Source organism: Notothenia rossii (genome assembly GCF_949606895.1).
Source record: "Notothenia rossii genome assembly, chromosome: 2".
In the NCBI taxonomy this organism is placed as follows: Eukaryota; Metazoa; Chordata; class Actinopteri; order Perciformes; family Nototheniidae; genus Notothenia; species Notothenia rossii.
The window spans coordinates 10,959,995-10,978,717 of record NC_136904.1 but is presented as its reverse complement, the minus strand read 5'-3'; the positions used below and the strand labels follow the sequence as shown (position 1 = coordinate 10,978,717).

The window sequence follows — 18,723 nt, the reverse complement described above, 5'->3', positions numbered from 1 at the left end:
TCTGTGTTACATGGACGGCGAATGGCTTGAAGGAGTCTGGTAACCCATTTAGTATCATGGCTATGGTCAGTCCATCACTCATGGTCTCGCCTGCATCTCTCAGGGCTGTAATCACGTTCTCTGCCCTTATCATGTAGTCGGTAACACTCTCGTTGTCTGCCATGTGCAGCCTCGTTAACGACGTGTATAAGTTTATTATCCTCGGCTTGCTTTTCCCTGAATAATGTTCTTTCAGTATTTTCAGAGCCTTCCTGCCGTCATCTGCGGCCTCATGTCTTATTAGCGACAGGCTCTTATCATCTATCAGCCTTATTAGCTCAGCATAGCAATCAGCATTCTTCCTTCTATCTGCATCTAGCTGTTCTTGATCAGCACCGGTGGGCTCATGTAAGATAGTCTATTTTAGCCTCAGAGTATGTAAGCAGCCTAGGAATCTTGTTTCCCAAAGGTCATACTTATCTTCACATCCTTTGAATAAGAGCTGCGGTGCCAGGAGACCTGTTGCTCTGCTTGCCATTTTTGCGCGCCAACTTTACAGCGAGGGCTACTAGCTTGCTAATATACTTCACTTGCTAAGCTAGCTTGTTAGCGTAATTGGCTAACGCGTAATACGTCGCGTAACACTTCTTCCGATAATCTAACTCACTTATCTCCAAGTCGGTTTGTGTCCAACTCTGCCTGGGCCCATAACCTGTTAAGCTTGGGTGCACATGAATCGCGTATGAACAATAAGTAAATCAGACTCGGTATTCTCTTCAGCATGTCTCCGGTAAGTTTATTCACAGACTGACAACAGTCAACGTAGTGACGTCACATTAGGACGTACCTTCATACAAGAACAGAATAACAGTGCGACTGCTACCGTAGTACACAGACTAAGGGCGTCATCAAATAATAATACTTAACATATAGATAACTAGATCTATCTATCTAGATCTATATCTTATATCTTATATAGATATTATCTAACTAATTATTTAACAAATATTTGTTTCTCCGAATCGAAGGGGAAAATTACAAAAAGCATTGTACACAATTTAAACCAATCAATGTTGTGTAATCAACAAGGATAATCTGGTGTTTTTGAGTTGAGTGGTGCAGACATCACTGTAAAATCAATCGACAGTAGTAGTAGTAGGGTTATGGCTAGAAAGGATCCGTCTAGTGTAAATATGACGTCACGTTCTCGTTGTAACTCTCGTTGTAATTGGAGCGGCTCGGAAACACATCTACAGCAGTAACATGATGCAACATACACATTAATGCAGCAGCAATATTAATAGAGAAAAATCAGACATAATAGTAAAACACTGCAAGGGAACATTTTATTGCACCAGGAGCTATCTTGGGACTTTTACTGCGACAACGTTGACTTGCCTGTGAATAAAAAATAAACCATAGTGTTGGTGATCTACATCGTCATTCTTCTTTGAACACCAGCAAGACCGCTAACACCCTATTTCAACAATCACACTCCCTGTAATTGACATAATTAATAGATAGTTTAGCTTCTCATCATTTGCTGTGGCCCACTGATGTTAACGATCGTAACTGAAAGGCTGCCTGCCAAACGTAAACATTCAGCCACGTGACATTCAGCCAAACTCTCGCGAGAGTTTTACACAAGACGGATCCTTTCTCGCCATAACCTAGTAGTAGAGTAGTACTTCCGGGTGTAAAATCCTCCGTTATCCAATGGGAATGGACGCTCACATTGCTCTCCGTAATACAATAAAGGGGACATGATCAAATCGGAATATAATGTTCTTTAAAAAAACGTTAACTAAAGGGAACAATCTATTTGACACAGCTGAAGCTCTGGCCTTCCTTAAAAACGAATTTAATAAAAATCAGTTACTTGTATTACACACAATGCACTTTTTTTCCCTCCAAAAATTCGTAACTAATGCACCATAATACATTCTGACGAAAACATTTTTTTATTATGAATACAAATAAAATAAAAGAAGCCTCCCGTGAGTTACTACAACAAGCTATAAAGTAGATTTTAAAAACGTTTTATAGCATACAAGCTCACTGCTGGACGTTGTAGAAATGCGTGTGTGCACCACGACAAAGCAGCCTCATTCACTTTACATTGGCGTTGTTTGCGTGGTGCAGACACGTAAATGTAGCAAAGTTCGTGACTCCACCACGCAATGCGGTGTTAAGGAGTCGTGGAGTCACGCATTCTGGTGAGACCAGGTTGGAGAAAAAATAAAGACCTTTTTAGAACATTAAAGCACACATGTCATAGTAGCACAAATTTGCACAATAGAGTCCGTTTAAAAGTTGTTGAGAAAAACCTGAAATAATCTCCCAGAGACAAACCAACAATGCTTTATTCTTTTATTTTACTTTTACAGATTTGACAATTTATTCCAAGTTTCTTAACGGTGAACACATTCACTAAGCACAACTACCAGAAACTACAAACAGTCCAGTTTGTACACATGGGTCAGAGGGGAAACATCTGGTACCAGCGTGTTCACACCGGTACCACGACAGCTGAGGTGATGATTTATGATCGTTTTTAACAATATTTAAAATGGCACAATCAACGCTAGTGCTGATAAGAACAATGGTCATTTATAATGTCTACGTCGTATCGTACAACCAACTCTCCCCTTCGTGTAAAAACGCAGGGTGAAGGAATGACACTTATTTCAGTTTGACAGCCCAAGAAAAGCCCAGGGAAACAACGCTGCTCAACAATACAAACACATGAATGTAAATGTTTTCTAACGCTCCACTGAAACTATTCTTAATATATCAGACGACAAGGATAGTCTAAGCAAGTGTGAGAAAGCTGGTGCTGCATCCACAAAAATCACAAGTGTCTTCCTTCCTGTGGCTTGCAATATTTCATAGTCTGAATAAAACTGCAAAAATAAATCACTGATTAAGGAAGTGAAGCGCCCACTCGCGTAGGGAATGTGGCAGAGGAAGCTTAATGGGTTGCAGTTCAGCAGGAAGGTGTTGGGAGTGTTTCTTTTTACAGTCCTTGTCAATCTATTATTTATCTGTCTTCCTCAGCAATGTCTAAAAAATGCATTTTGGACTAATGGCAAAACAGTGCAACCCTGTGGCAATAACTGTTGACCAAAAGGACACCTTATCAGAACAAAATATCACATTTAATATTAATTTTACAGTGGAAAAAAACCCTGGAGTGACACAATGACGATTTTGTTTTAGTCACTCAGATAGCAAATATTCAAATAAGGCTTTGCCCAAAAATGTGCAGCTAAAACACTTCATTAACAACTTAAAACATTCATATGTTAAATAAATTCCTTCCAGTTACCGTCTTACTTGCAACAGATATGTACTCTTTACACAAAGCATACTTGAAACCACCTAATAATGTAACAAAAAGGCAGATTGATAACATGTGGTCCCAATGAGAGCATATTCAATTATTCTCAAATACAAGTGCAATACAAACTTCACACACTAACTTCTCTTTACTCCACTTACAAATTTGAAGATGTTTAAATATGTATATTTCTCAGCATGTACTGTAGCTTCACAAGAGCAAGTTCACGGATATTTCAAATGCAAAACACATTTGGTTGAATGTTGGTTGGTTTTAGAAGAAACAAAACATAACCAATAAAACGTACCGAGTTCAGTTTTTGGAGACGATTCACAACCACCTATATATTTAAGCACCTTTAAAAAAAAAAAAACATTCTATGAAAGTGAGATATGTTTGTGAAAGGCCTTTAGGACAAAGTAAGGTTCACATGAGGGTAAGAGGCAAATTGGGTTGGCTATTAATACTAATGGCAAAACAGGAAGTAAACGGGGGGGAAAAGTGCAGCGAGGACAATGTGAACGCAGACAAAACACTTTCTGTAACATGGGCAGATTCCCTCACTCTCCAATCAGAAGACTACATCAATGTTTCTTTGTATAAACAAACAACAAAAGTGTGAAGTTGTATTTCTACTGACTAGTAAAGCAAAGCGCATGCTGGTTGTATGAGGGCAGCAGCAGCAATGTATCCATGCTGAGTTGTAGCGGGTGAGGTGTAATATCATAGTTGAAGGAAAGTCCTAAATATGACTGGATATCTGGACCAAAACATATTGTGTCAGCAAACCCTTAATTTAACCGTGCAGTGCAATGGGAATGGAAAACAGCTGCACCTATTCTGTTGTTTTTGGTAATAAAAGGCCCATGTTGTGTTGTCTTGGCCGCTGAACAGGAAGGCATAGGACGGACATGAATGAAAAGAGATGAGAGGAATCAGCCTCCAAAGCTGCGGTTTGTGGTCTTTGTGGGAATAAAGCAGATACAAATGTTGTAAAGATGGACACATCCAAGACGAACCCCCAAGAGACCTTTTCTGTCCTCTCTGCTCAGTGATACACGGCTTCTTCACGATATACACAACAGAAAATGATGATACTGAAATAAATAGTTCCACGTTGATGATAACAAAACAGGCTTTGACCCGAGAAGACGAGAAGGGAGAGTAAAGCGTACGCAGTGCAACCCCCCCCCTTCGGTGATTCAGCAGTGAGAGAGTGACTTCATATCTTTGTGCCAGTGTTTCCTCTGAGCTCTGGTCACATAACAGTACAGACTGCAGCAGGTTAAACCTTTGTCAAAGCTTCAACTTTCTAAATCTCTCCTCAAGTTAAAACCCGTGCTGCACTTCATCTGCAGGAAATGCAGGGTAACCATGGCAATGCGACAGTTAAGTTAAGACTTGACCTAAGAAATAATCATCTCTGCTGGCACTACACTAGGCCTACATCATTTACCTGATAGACGTACATATTTAACAATGGAGCCGATTATCTCGGGAATCCTATCCTTCATATATAGGAGGAGAAAGCTTCTAATCTCAAAAAGGGAGGGTGGGGACGGAGTTAAATGCAATAAATAAAATACACGATATATATATTATTCATATTTATATATGTATAAATGATATAGTACAGACGATGAGTTCTGTGTTGTCTTGACTGTTTTCAGAGAGGAAGGCCGGTCCAGGTTAACTCAACATGGGGGTGGAGAGAGCTAACTTTAGCATGGCTATCACTCATAAAGCTTCATATGCGGACTCAAAACTCACTTTGAGACCCGACATACCAACCTCATCAAGTTACTTTCTTTCTGAGGACTCTACTCCTTCTTTGTGTGGCGATATACATTCTCTCCGGAGAACGACACGATGACGAGATCTTACAGCGAGTTTAGACACAGATCTGGAAGCTGGGGTCCACTAAGACGGACTCGATGGAGCGCGAGGAGGCATTGATATGGCCCTGTGGCTTCTCTAAGAGGCAAGCGGTTTTACAAGCAGTGGATGATGACATTTAAACCAGCGAGTGCATCTGTGCGTTTTGTGAGACAGAAGTGAAGGCGTGCATGTGTACGTTCAGTGGATGTATGTTTTGTACAGATGCATGTTTAGAGTTCAGCATGTGGTTGTGTTTGAGGGTTTAATTTTTGTGTGTCAGTATCCAGATTCAGACCAGCGATTCTTTACTGGAAACCGTGTTTTGAATTAGAAGCTTTTTTTTTTTTTAAATAACTGCTCAAATCGTGTTCATTTTTGAGTGTGTTCAACGCTTTTAATTTTCTTTGTAGTCTTTGTGGGCTAGTGAGTGTCATGTGGCCACTACGTCATCTTCTCCGCCTTCCTGTCGAGTTTAGACACGTGTGAGGAAGGCCAGGTTAAGAGAGCTGGGGACCTGGATGGTTTCCAGGGCAAGTGAGGACGGGCTGAATGGGAAGGTGACCGGGTAAATCATCTTGGTGTCCATCAACAACTGGGGACTCACACAACGGTCGCGCAAACGAGTCTGAATGGAAAAATAAGAGAGCACAGGAATAGCAGGGAATCATATCATATGCAGTCACATTCATACAGAGATATTCTTAATAGGGTTCAGTGCGTTCCAGTAGCTTTGCACTTTCTAGTGCTTTGCATAATTGCTAGGCAGTCATCTTGCAACTTTTATTTTTTATTCCTTGCATTTAACAATATCAATCTGATGTTTGTACCCAGTGATGACTTGGAACGTAGAAAAGTGAAGTGAAAAAGCAGTAAACACAACGCTCTGCCAATTTTGTAGCAAGTGCAAATGAATTATCAACAGTGCTAAAGTGTTGTCCATTTGCCACATGAAGGCTGAAGTTACTTACTATCAAATTAAAATGAACATTACTAGATTGGCGGTTTCCTGATTTTAAAATGGTACATATGTTGCATACATATGTCCAGAAAACAGTTTTGTATTAATACTGCATGAGTGAATTACCTGTATGGTTCGTATGAATGACACTGATACCCTCTCCTCAAACTCGTTGACTGGTGTATAAAGGTTTAGGACCTTCACAATCTGAAAGAGACAAAACACAGACAGTTACAAACACATTTCTTAGCGTTCAGACGGACAGAGGCATCTTGTCTGGTTTCTCTGAATGCAGTGTTGTAGGACAGTGTACCTGAGCCGTGGTGAGGGCCAGGCACATGGAGCAGATGGCCTCGGCGTCCTCGTCGGTCTTCTTCTTTACCTGCAGCAGCTGAGCGGCCTGGATTAGAGGCTCCAGCGTCTCCTTCGCCCCGCACACCATCAGCCCTTTGTCCCTGAGCCACTCCTCAAGCTGGCTTACGTTGTACCTGAACACACACACACACACACACACACACACACACACACACACACACACACACACACACACACACACACACACACACACACACACACACACACACACACACACACACACACACACACACACACACACACACACACACACACACACACACACACACACACACACACACACACACACACACACACACACACACACACACACACACACACACACACACACACACACACACACACACACACACACACACACACACACACACACACACACACACACACACTTTTATTTAGCTCATGCTTAAGTGACTTATGATAAGCACAATCAACCAAAAGCATAACATTCCTAACACCAAGAAAAACTGGCTCAACAATCACAAACTACATTGTTTAAATTATATGTATTTATTGATAATAAAAACTGAATGTTATTTTTTGTAATAACAAAATATTGTGAAAAGAGAAATTAGGCATATCGAGTACTTTTAGTTTTGATACATTTTGCTGATAAAACTTCTGTACTTCCACTAAAGTAACATTTTCAGTTCAGTAATGATCAAAATCAGAATCAAGTTTTTTGCCAGGTGCGTTTACACAAACAAGGAATTTGCTTTGGTATCTGTAGGAGCGAACTTAAACAATTAAAAAAAATAAGTTGCAAAGTAGGTAAAATAAAGAAATAATTGTAATAACTTGTATACTTTAAGTCAGAGTACTTCTTGCACTCCTGCTTATATTCCAGAGAAAGCATACTTCTCTGCAGTCAAAATTGTGAAAACACACCTGAACCAATCTAGACTGAAATATGTCTTTTTGAGTTTGCGGTAAACTATCCCTCCTAATCAGGGGTGTCAAACTCAAGGTTAAATGTCGCTTTACAGAAGCACGTTGCCCATAAACTACATATCCCACAATGCATCTCGTTTTGTGACCTGTGCACTGAAGAGACTTGCAATTATTTGCCCTAGACTTCTGCTTTCAGACGTGGTTAATTATGAAGTTATTACCCTATCCGATAATAATCCAATGCAGAGGTCATAATGTAATATAATACATTATTTTATATATATGATATATTTATACATGCATATTTATAAAGTCTTAACGTTACAACCGGCCCTTCGAGTGCAACCATAACACTAATGTGGCCCTCGACTAAATTGAATTTGACACCCCTTTAAGTGTTCACAACACATAAAGCAGAGCAGTCTCCCTCCCAGCAGCCCCTTGTCTCACCTGATCTGCATGCCTTTGCTCCAGGAGCACATGTCTTTGCGCAGCAGCAGGTTGTTGAGGGTGACAGCCCCGATGATGTAAAACTGCTGCTTCACCACCTGCTTCATGAGCTCGGGGTCGGTGCCGTGCTGACACATGGTGGAGTGGAAGGCGCTGAGCTGCCGCAGGATGGAGTCCAGGGTGTAGGTGCCCTCGTCCGCGATGCTGGACGTCCTCTTACGGAGACCCGTGGGCTTCACCCCCGACACGCCCTGGATGGTCTCGTGCTCCAGCATGCCAGACACTGCAGGGAACACACACAGGTACTTTACTGTAAGTACTGTTGCCTTCAACTCCTATTCCTCTGAACTTAGCACTTTTTACTTTATTAGCTTTTGTTATTTTTCTTTACTTGCTTGTAAAGCATCTTTGAACACCAGGAAAAGCACAATGAAATCACAATGTATTATTATTATTATTATGTGGAAATGACATTATTCTACTGTAGCATTAGCTTGTAGAAGCTAGGAGTGGGTAATCAAAGCATCATGATATTGCATGGTCAATGAATACGCGAACACCAAGTCTTGTTCGTTCATGTGACAAAGTTAATCTCTCATTACATAAACTATCAATATTATAAAAACAAATCTAACTTTAAAAAAAAATACATATGCATTCGATAAGTTGAACATTTTATAATGTAAAACTGACACTTTGTCACTACTTCTTTTTTTGACAGTGTTGACAAGTCTGCCTGCTTGACAGTCCGATTTTTTCTGCAATAAAATCAACTAAAAATGTAATTAAACTCTATTCTCTAATTTGCACTTGAAAAATAAATACATTGCAATATTTGTTGTATATTACAAAGTCGCAATTTGTATACTTTTTATATTACAATGGTATAGTGATACTTCTGGTGATCCCCAACCCTAGCAGTAGCACACACACTCAGACGTGTTCATGCACACACCTATACTGGGCTGCAGGATGTTCTCCATGCACTTGATGAGCTGCTGGTAGATCTGGATGGCCAGGTCGCTGATCACCTGTCGGTACTCTGCCAGGTCGAAGTTGGACAGACAGTGTTCGTTCTGCCTCGTCGTGTTGTGCTTCATGAAGGCCTGACACGAACACACAGGCAGATACAGGGTTACAACTGTTGTTGTTTAATTAAAAACAATAATGTAGAATTCTAACAATCCTTCTTCATGAGTCATGACTGTGTACATATTTGAGAGAGTTTCTCTGTTGGTGTTGTGTCAGTCTCACCTCGTCTCCGCTGTACTGTTTGAGGCAATGCAAGAAACGGCAGGTGTTGGATAGCCAGAAGGAGACGGTCTCAAAGTCGTCTCCTCGTTTCTGAAAGAACAAATTAAGTCAGTAAATCAGCAGGTTATATTCATAATCAAGACCTATCAGAGCCTCTATCAGTCATTTCGTCCCCCAGATGACTGAGAAGCAGCTTTTAAAGCATCTTGATTCAAATAAAGAAGAAACAGAATCAGCTATTACCTTTAAAACACATTTACTCAACACTTACCAGGGACATGTAATGCTACAAGTACTAATCAACTGTGTACAGATCGCCCGGGAAACTCTTATCACCCTTTCTTTGTAGGATTGACATCATCATTCAGCTTTATATAAGAACTACTGCCCTACACACAAACACAGTATGCATACCTTCAGGATCTTCTTGATACTGTTGATGGTGGAGGTGAGCAGGGTGCGGACCTTCTGGTCATCATTGACGTAGTCGGCATGTCTCAGACACATGAACAGGATGTAGGCCGGCAGACCTGGGATCAGATTCACAGCTACACCTCGAGGCTTCAGCTCTGCAGAGACAAGAGTTCAGTGATCAAGAATTCAGAGACAAGCTTCAGCTTCATATTCTACGAAAGGTTTATGGTTTCCGACTAGAGAAACTGTGGATACAATCTTTATTCTAGCAGCTTTAATTGATAAATGGAATTGAGCGTTTTTCAAGTTATCTTAAAAATTAAAAACAGTGTGCATCTAGACCGGGTGACGACACTACCTATTGACTCAGCAATCACTGTAAGTTATATTGTTGTTTTAATAGACTTCTCTGTTTCATTTATTCTACTCTTTATAATTGTTCTGTAGTTATTGTAGCTAAAACTGCGCTTTTGAGAGATTTTAAATCTCAGATCTGCTCAACTGAACCTGTTACACAGGTCTCAGTGGGTCACGCGTCTCAACCCTGCATTACAATAGACAGGAACAGTCTGCTGATTGCGTGAAGTACGAACAGCGTGACTTAGTAATCCTTCAGCTAAAAATCACTCAAATACCGCATTTAAAATCTGAAGAACAATCAATGATTATTCAGGATTTGTGATGACTCGTGTTAATGCTCTTTATAGTAAGGTCTCACCCAGGATGAGGTTCTTGACCAGTTTGAGCTCATCCTCCTTGTTGTACTCCAGCATCCCTTGGAAATCTTTCTCCCTGCGGGGAATGTTGACAGGATGAATCGGCTCGTCCACCACCTGTCCCGGAGACGTCTGTCCCTCGGTTTGACCCGCTGTGAAACACAAGACATAAAACATCAGGCTATATGTTGTACCGTTATGATCAAACGTACACTCTTAATCCTCTGCTGACCCATGGTTTCTCCCTTACCTCCCATCTCTCCGATCCTCTTGGAGTAAACCTTCAGCTGCTTCTTCAGCTTGCGGATGGTTCGGTCCTGTTTCTCCAGCTGCTCCATTAGGTCCTGAAGGTTGGGAGTGATAGAAGAATAGAGAATAGTGAGGACATGGGAAAGCTTCTGAATTCTAAGAGAGCTTCACGCTGTCGCCCCCCAGTGGTTAAAAACATACACTTTTGTAAATCAGCTGCGGGCTTTGCATCAGCCAAAGTCTTCGAAACAGACAAACAAACAAACAAACAAACAAACCAACAAACAGAAAGAGCAGGGAAGGGGAAGGTTGAATCAACGTAAGAGCTGCTGTGCTGATTGTTTTGTTTTCAGAGGAAGCAAAGTTTCAGGACTCGGTGGCTGTTAGAAAACGAGAGAATGCTGCAGAGCTGCTCCTCTGAGTTAGAAGACGCCGCTGTGGAGAGTTAGAGCAACACTCAGCGCCGTTTCATTCAAAACACACAACATCCGTTAGTTCTGACACATGCAAACACACACGCTACATACAACCATCCGTCGTAAAATCTTGACTCGAGCCTCTCTGGATGCTTCGGGGTCTTCAGCCAGGAGCTCCTGTCAGGTGACACCCAACACGCAGATGAGTGTGTGTGACACTGATTCAGTTTTTCAGTGGGAGACCCAGGTGGGAAGGAAACCACCAACCCATGATACATGAAATGTAACTGTCCTTCAGAACTGTCTGGTAGTTTGTCACTCTCTGTTTTATAATCATCACAATATAACTGCATTTCGCTTGTGTTTTAAGAAAGCACTAAGTGTGTATGCGTATGTTGTTTTATGTAGATTCTGGTTTAAAGGCACCAGAGTCATGTATTACCAATCTTTACTTTTCTTTTCTGAAGATTGTGCTCTGGATGCATAGCAGGAATAACGCAGCAAGAAATATTTTGTATATAACAAATGTTGATATCTTATGCCATCTATATGAAGGACTTTGGTAAACAGTAATTCTGCCTTTTTGTGCACAGTTAGAGTCGTCCCCCAAAGTATTTTTGTGCTTGAGAAGAGACATTAACTTGCTAATACCCTAGCATTCAAGTCATTTTCTGAAATTAACTAAGAACAAACTGAGATGACACAACAAGCATCTCTTTCTGCATCTTTGCTGCAATTGGAAGGCAATAATAAGTGTAACAGATTTAAAGGCTTCATCTTTGAGGCAGTGGTATGACATTTTGGGAGAGACAATTCTCTAAACTGATTGTCAACGAGCAAGCTAACATGCATATTTCCCAAAATGTCAACTTCAGACTCTTGAAAATTGAGCAAATAACAACTATCTGAAAGTAGGGAAAAGTATACTGGAACTGCAGTACAGGTTAGAGCAGGGGTGTCCAAACTTTTTTCACCGAGGGCCACACAGAGAAATATGCAAAGGGCTGGGCAAGTCTGGGAGGAGAGGTTTATCGCCTCATAAGTTAAGTTATGAATTGGAAAAGTCAATCCAATGTAGGTACATTATTCTTGATACTTGAACATGCTTAAAGAAATCTCATTCCTTAAAACAGAAGCTTCAGATTGCTTATCATAAGGGGAAATATGAAGGGTATATTTCAAGGTTGTTATGTACATTTGTGTAATATATATGAACATATATATTTAAGAAGTAAAGCCGGCAGAAGTTTATTATACTTAAGTCATTATACTTTTTTTATTTGCTGAGTGAGGGCCGATTCAAAATGGTCCGCGGGCCGCATTTGGGCCCCCGGGACGTAGTTTGGACACCCATGGGTTAGAGTTACCGCTGGTCCTCTGCCTGTAATGCGCGCATGTGTGTGTGTGTGTGTGTGTGTGTGTGTGTGTGTGTGTGTGTGTGTGTGTGTGTGTGTTCAGCGTACCAGGTTCTCGTTGGTGAGGCGGGTGATCTCGTGCTGCAGGCTGGCCTCGATGCGGGCCTCTGGAGGCAGCTGCAGGTTCTGGGCTAAGAGCTGCTGCTGGCGGTTGTTGTCCTCCTTCACGTTCTGCAGCTCGCCACGCAACGACTCCACATCGTTATCGTAGCCTCGCCGCTGAGTCTGCAGCTGGTGCTCCAGTAACCTGGGGGGGGGGGGGGGGGGTGAAGGAAGGAGGGTAAGGATGAGGGACGAAAAGTGAGGAGGAGGATGGAGTGGGATAGACGAAAGAGTGTGAGAGGGCACAAATGGGAGAAAAGGGGAAACAAATCAGCGTTATTGTGTGAATGAAACTTCATATGACAGTGAGAGAGGATTTCACCACAGCATGGTGACGCAGGAGCATGCTGTGCAGACATTACCAGCAGCCCAGCTCTCTGAACACTTTTTTTGAAATATACTGCTTCATTAAAGGGGCTGAATAGGAAATTCAGAGCATATCTAAGATGGAGGGATTCCCTGCACACGGCTCTGCACATGAACAACATGCATCCACCGCTGATTAGATTTGAGTAAACACAAATATGTATTTACTTCTTAGAGAACACATTACTCCACTGCATCTTAACAACGAAAATAGTTGGTTTTTTTTATTTTATGAATTTTGTACATGGATCGTTTATAAATTCACTTTCTTGAAAAGTAAAAAAAGAAAAGAAAAAAGAAACAGTTAAACGTTGATTGCTCCAGCTGAAGTTGGGGCCTCCTTCCAAAACTGTTCATGGACTCTTCAAATTTAAATGATTATTGTCCTGTTTGAAATACTCTAAGGTTGTGTTAAGAGTAAAATTGGAAAGAGGAGCTAGACAGGCCTTGAGTGATCAGAATAAAGTCAAATATTATACCTAAACTATTATTAGGGTTTGTTTTGAATGTCAGCAATAAGGAGGGTTTCCCGCCTTGTTTTGACTTCTTGTGCATCAGTTAGTAAGATGTAAGTGATAAAGCACGACTGATAATAATAATAATAATAATAATAATCCTTATATTTATTATAGCGCTTTATCAATGACTCAAAGCGCTTATCTACTCCCTCTCTAGGATCTTTGCAGTACAGTAGTTACTGTACAATGTAACAGGCTGTCACTCATAAGTGAGTAAAACAAGGTTAGTGGAAGGATGGAGGCAATGTCTGATGCACAATACACAAATGGGAAAAACAATTCAATTTGTTTTTATAAATTGCTTTAAATAATGCAGCTTCTATGCAGAGTTTTCTATGGATAAAACAACCATGTAAAGAGCTGTGAGGGGAAGAGTGAACATGTTCTGTTGTGCCACATATATAGAGTACCTAAGTAGACTACATGAGACACTTTAATACAACAGACTTTAGTCGCTGTTACGAAAGAACGTGTGTTGTGGCGCATTTCCACTGCAGCACCTAGCCCGGCTTAGTACGGTATGGTTAGGCCTTGTTAGTCCAGGCTCACTTTATGCTGCGTTTCCATTACAGTTTAGGAACTGGGGTAGTAACTATGATAACGAAGTGTAGCTGGGGAGATCGGCTGTTCGGCGGGCGGAGCGAAGCTGCGTAAAACTGCTGTGACGTCATCTTCAATGCGAACCACAAAACCATAACATCAGCCGTTAGCTGTTAGGAGGAGCTGTGAGCTCTGAGGGCTATCTGTTCAGAAACTAGACAAAACTCCTTGCTGTAGTATGACACACAGGAGACTATTGATATGTGTGGTGAGTTTGGTAATAAGCTGTATAATAGTGATTGAATATTATTGTATTCTCTTTTTTGGGAGTTGCACTTTGCAGACGGTCCCTGAGCACTCGTTTCTACTCCGGCTGCGGATAGAGACCAATGTAATTTGTCCAGCTCGGAGAACGGCGCCTATTGGCTTTTTTTAAAATCAAAATGTGATTGTAGTTCGTTGGCAACCTTACCACGGTATTTAGGAGACCTCATTTGTGTCTGAATAACGTTTTGTTCATGAGTTATTGATCCGTGAAATCAGAATCTCCCAATATCGTTCCAACTTTACTAAACTAAGCCAGAAGACCGTCTCATTTCGTAGACCGCTCGGTTTGCTGTTCCTTCACTTTATTTTTATATACATTTATTTTGGACGAAAACTTAGCGTGAGGAAAGGCAAGTGCGGCGTGAGTGCATGAGATATGGGTTAATTGCGTGACTCTCACGTTCAATGCGTGAGTGTTGGCAGCCCTGGTTTAGAGGATCTCTTAGTCAAACCAAAACACAAGCTGTCTCAGTATACGTCCTAAAAACTGTTAAGTTGGACAACATTGAAAGTTAGCTGTGAGAGAAACCTCTGAACGGTTGATACAGCGAAAGGAAGAGGAAGTACATGAATGAAGAAACAACAGCAGCACACATCCTTTCCTATGAGAAGGCAAACGCTTCATGCTCAAATAAAAACACCTGATGGTTTCCTTTAAGCCCTGATTAACCAGCCACAGCTCTCCGTCCTCATTCAGCTTGTGGAGGTCTGGAGCGGCAGATCTGACCAACACAACACAAAGGAACATGAACAACACAATGACAACAAGACAGAAGCGGGATGGTTGGGTTGGGGAGAAGTGTGCAAAACAAGAATAAAATGTCTGCTTTTTATCTGAAGTGTCTGCATGTTCAAACACTGTCCAATTTGAAGTCATATTATCTGGAGTTTAAGGTGCACTGAATGTGGCTGTAGACAGAAATATGCATACAACTTGTTCAGACTGTGATATAAATAAATCTGTAATTTGAATAAAATCTAACAAAATATTTTTGAAGATATTCTGATAACCGTGGATTCAGGTTATTTTTCAAATGCAGTCATTTCTACTAATGTCTGTTTTGAACGAATAATTTCACAAGCAAAGTGAGAAACATGTAAAAAAAAGAGAGAGATTAAGCCAGTGATGCACAGTATTGTAAAGACTACCTAAAAACAGAGAACATGTCTGCTGTTAGCTAGCTATTGTGTGTACAATATCAAATATGTGTTTACTTTGCCATCTTACAATGTGCATCTTTTCAAGACCAATGAGATGACATGCATTTAAAAACATGGAGAAAATAAATGTTAACATGATGATTCCTTGCAGAAAAATAAAAAATGAAATTCCTTTAAGGTGTGCTGTGCATCTCTGCTTGGACAAACAAAGAGAAAAGTGGGCTTTCATGCAGGATTTATGCCAAACTCATTCCATAAAGCTGAGATAGGAGGCCTGCTATAACAGCATCCAACCCAACACAGCCTGAAAGTCAGTGAGTGAGGAAGTCAGGTTGAAATCTATGTGTTAGTAAAGGTTAGACTACAACTGAAGACTACATGAAACCCTTTGAAGCTCAGACCTTTCCATGCTGTCATGCTGCACATTTAGAAAACACTGCATTTAAACATGGTGTTCTGCAGCATCTCCAAAAACAGACCAGAAGCCCCTGAACACATCTTCATATCTTTGTTTTGAGGAAAACTGATTCTCTCTTCAGTTTGAGAGACTCATGCCTAACTAGGAGATCCCATGCAAAACGAAGAATCTTAAAATATGACTTGTATGACTTGATGTTTAATAATAACAACTGTCTGTTAGAGCATAAGTCCGACCTGAACTGTAGCTAGAGCGGCTTCGTTATTCATCATGCTGTTAGCGCAGAAACAGCTACCCAAGCTTTCATTAGCACGAAGACGTAGAGTCAGCTGTTTCAGCCTCAGTAAAACAAATCTCTCTTTCACTCTGGTTTTGCATCAGCGTGACCATGCATGCTCTGTCCCATGATGCATAGGCCACGTCTGCTTGTTTTTTTTTTACCTCAGCCTACTCAGGAGATCACTGACTTCCAACGGCTTACGCATGAACCTAGGAGATCTGCACAGGACAAGGCAGTGTTCACAAACACACACATTTATTTAATGTATATATCATGGTAACAACAGACACAACATTTGGATCAAAAATATATGATGTGATTCGGGAGAAGTGAATTCACACTTCCATTAAATAAATTACATTTTGTTTGCCATTTAATATCTTTCATCGTACTAGTGTCACTATACAAACATGTCACCTCCACCTGCCATGCTTTTGTGCAACTACAGGCATTACAATGGGTTGATAATGTTCACAAAAGGTCAAGAACATTTCTAAATGTATGTGAATAAATTCTTGTTTCGATCCACTACCCCTTGGCTTCTTAAGATAAGCAGCAGATGACTTTTTTTTTACCATTGCAGTAGAAGGGGCTGATGACGTAATTAAAAAAGCGGCAGTAGAAAAAGTATGTAGAATACCTGATTGAAAAATGACCTTTGTTTGTTTTATATATTCATGTGATGAAGGTTACATCAAATGTTATGTGGAGCGTTGCGCTAATCTATCGTGATGATCCGTCTCTTCAGCAGAGCAGAAGCTACATCGAGGTTTCAGTTGAATGCTTCGTGTATGTCCATATTTATTCGCTTACGAGACACTTTGTCATAGTTTGCTTTTAGCAATACACCAACTTCTTCTGGCCGAAAAAACACATTTAAAAAAAAAAACCTTTTGGCCAAAGCACTGGTTCTTAGTATCATAACGGTTGAGGTATTGTGCGATCCTTTTGTTGATGAGAGGGAGTGATAATGTCTGTCATATGTTGATAATGTTTGCACAATATGAAAATCGATAGCATCAAGTAATTGTATGTCCTACTGGTGTCCAAAGAGGGCATGAATGATTAACCCGGATGTACAACAGGTGCCATTATGTAAGCATAAGCATTACGTACGTCCTATTTATGTTGTGTCTGTGAATCTTTTTTTTTTCGGCGTTTCCACTTCGTTTTTTTTATGCTCAAACTGGAAAAAGATATGGATGGAAATACACCTAATTATGAATGTATGGATCTGGAGATTAGGAGGAGTACTGTCTGTAACAAAGTACCTGTTGGTGTCTTTAAGCCCTACGTAGGCTTGCTTGATTTCATCAGAGTCCTTCAGTTTGGAAACATCCTCCGCATAGACTGAGGGCTCGGTCATGGTTTCCTACACAAAGATAAACAAAGGGGATACATTAGAAAAGGTAACACCACATTTAAAACAGTAACCAGGCTCAAACAACCTCCGGCAAAGGTGCATCATGAACCCGTGTCATTCAGATAGGTGTATGAATAAAGATAATGGAGTCATGGTTAGTTCACAGTGCTGAGGGCTGTCAGCATGTGTGCTGCTGACTCCCTGCCAGCTTCACTACGGCTGCCGGCTACCACTGTCCTTTTACTCTGACAATCATCAGCCCCCAGATGAACCACTGACAAGAAATCAAGTGACGCCTCAGTGACAGCAGGGAGCTTCACCGCGGGGCGACTTCTATTAGCTTTCAACAGACATGAGGGGGGGGGTTTAAGGTCACTCATGATCCTAATGTCTGAGTGGGGTTCATGTGATCGCTGTGTGACAGTTTGATGTAAAGACAAGGATCATTAGCATCAAAGACACGAATATCTATATCTGTGTAGCTGTACGAGGTGGGAATCAAACGGATTCATGTACAAAATGTGATTCTTGTCTTCTGAGATGAAATGTGGAATTCACAAATTCCCAAGACATATTTTTTTTTATATTAGAACCTATATGGCGTATGATGGACAGGTAATCCTACACAAAGTCTAATGTGTGTCAAGCATTTTTTGAACAATCACAGTTTTAAAGGAATGTGTAGCATACATTTCTGGAAATTGCCTAGTTTCTTAAAAAATATAATTAACAGATTATAAGAAAACCATGTGATTATGAAACACACGACATTTTTTAAATCTTAAACTTGTTGTATGAGAACTCATTGAGAAACACTAAAAACGTAATATTAAAAAGCACTTTTTGTGAAAGCCTGGCGTACATTTTGGCTTTTGCCTTTGTATGTTTATATTATAGCAATCTGTTGAGATAAAAAAATAAGACTTCATAATCCTTTTATTAATTATTCAGCTTCCATGCCACATTATGCCACACTGACTTCATTAGCGCTGTTGAGATGCTTTTGAGCAGCAGCAAGTGAATAAAGGGAATCCCTACTATTGAACAACCACCAGGAGAACAGTTGTTTAAAGTATTTAAGTGTATATTTTGAATTACTTAGAATCTTTCCTAGCAGTGGTGGTGTTAAAGATGCACAGAGAAAACAGACTAACTAACATATATCAAATTAAAAGTTGGATCAGATCTTTAAACAAATGAGGTTTACATGCAAGAAACACAGTGACACAGTGACACAGAGCTAAACAGGCATGCAGGAGGCAGTTTTTGTAACTGTACCTTCTCATCCTGTGGGGGAGCGTGGATGGAGGAGA

General features: G+C 40.6%; 1 protein-coding gene across 1 annotated transcript in view; it reads right to left on the bottom strand.

The window, feature by feature from the left end:
• Positions 1–2,332: 2,332 nt before the first annotated feature.
• The window catches only part of myo5aa (myosin VAa), a 424,551-nt gene continuing 408,160 nt past the window's right edge, over positions 2,333–18,723 (bottom strand). Inside the window, exons 25-35 of the mRNA XM_079663920.1 lie at positions 17,319–17,419; positions 12,384–12,582; positions 10,506–10,599; positions 10,258–10,407; positions 9,540–9,694; positions 9,126–9,215; positions 8,827–8,977; positions 7,872–8,154; positions 6,469–6,643; positions 6,282–6,362; positions 2,333–5,822 (exon numbers count right to left, since the gene is read on the bottom strand). Coding sequence (XP_079520046.1) covers positions 5,670–5,822; positions 6,282–6,362; positions 6,469–6,643; positions 7,872–8,154; positions 8,827–8,977; positions 9,126–9,215; positions 9,540–9,694; positions 10,258–10,407; positions 10,506–10,599; positions 12,384–12,582; positions 17,319–17,419 — 1,632 coding nt within the window. The 3' untranslated portion in view covers positions 2,333–5,669. The remainder of the gene's footprint in view (positions 5,823–6,281; positions 6,363–6,468; positions 6,644–7,871; positions 8,155–8,826; positions 8,978–9,125; positions 9,216–9,539; positions 9,695–10,257; positions 10,408–10,505; positions 10,600–12,383; positions 12,583–17,318; positions 17,420–18,723) is intronic.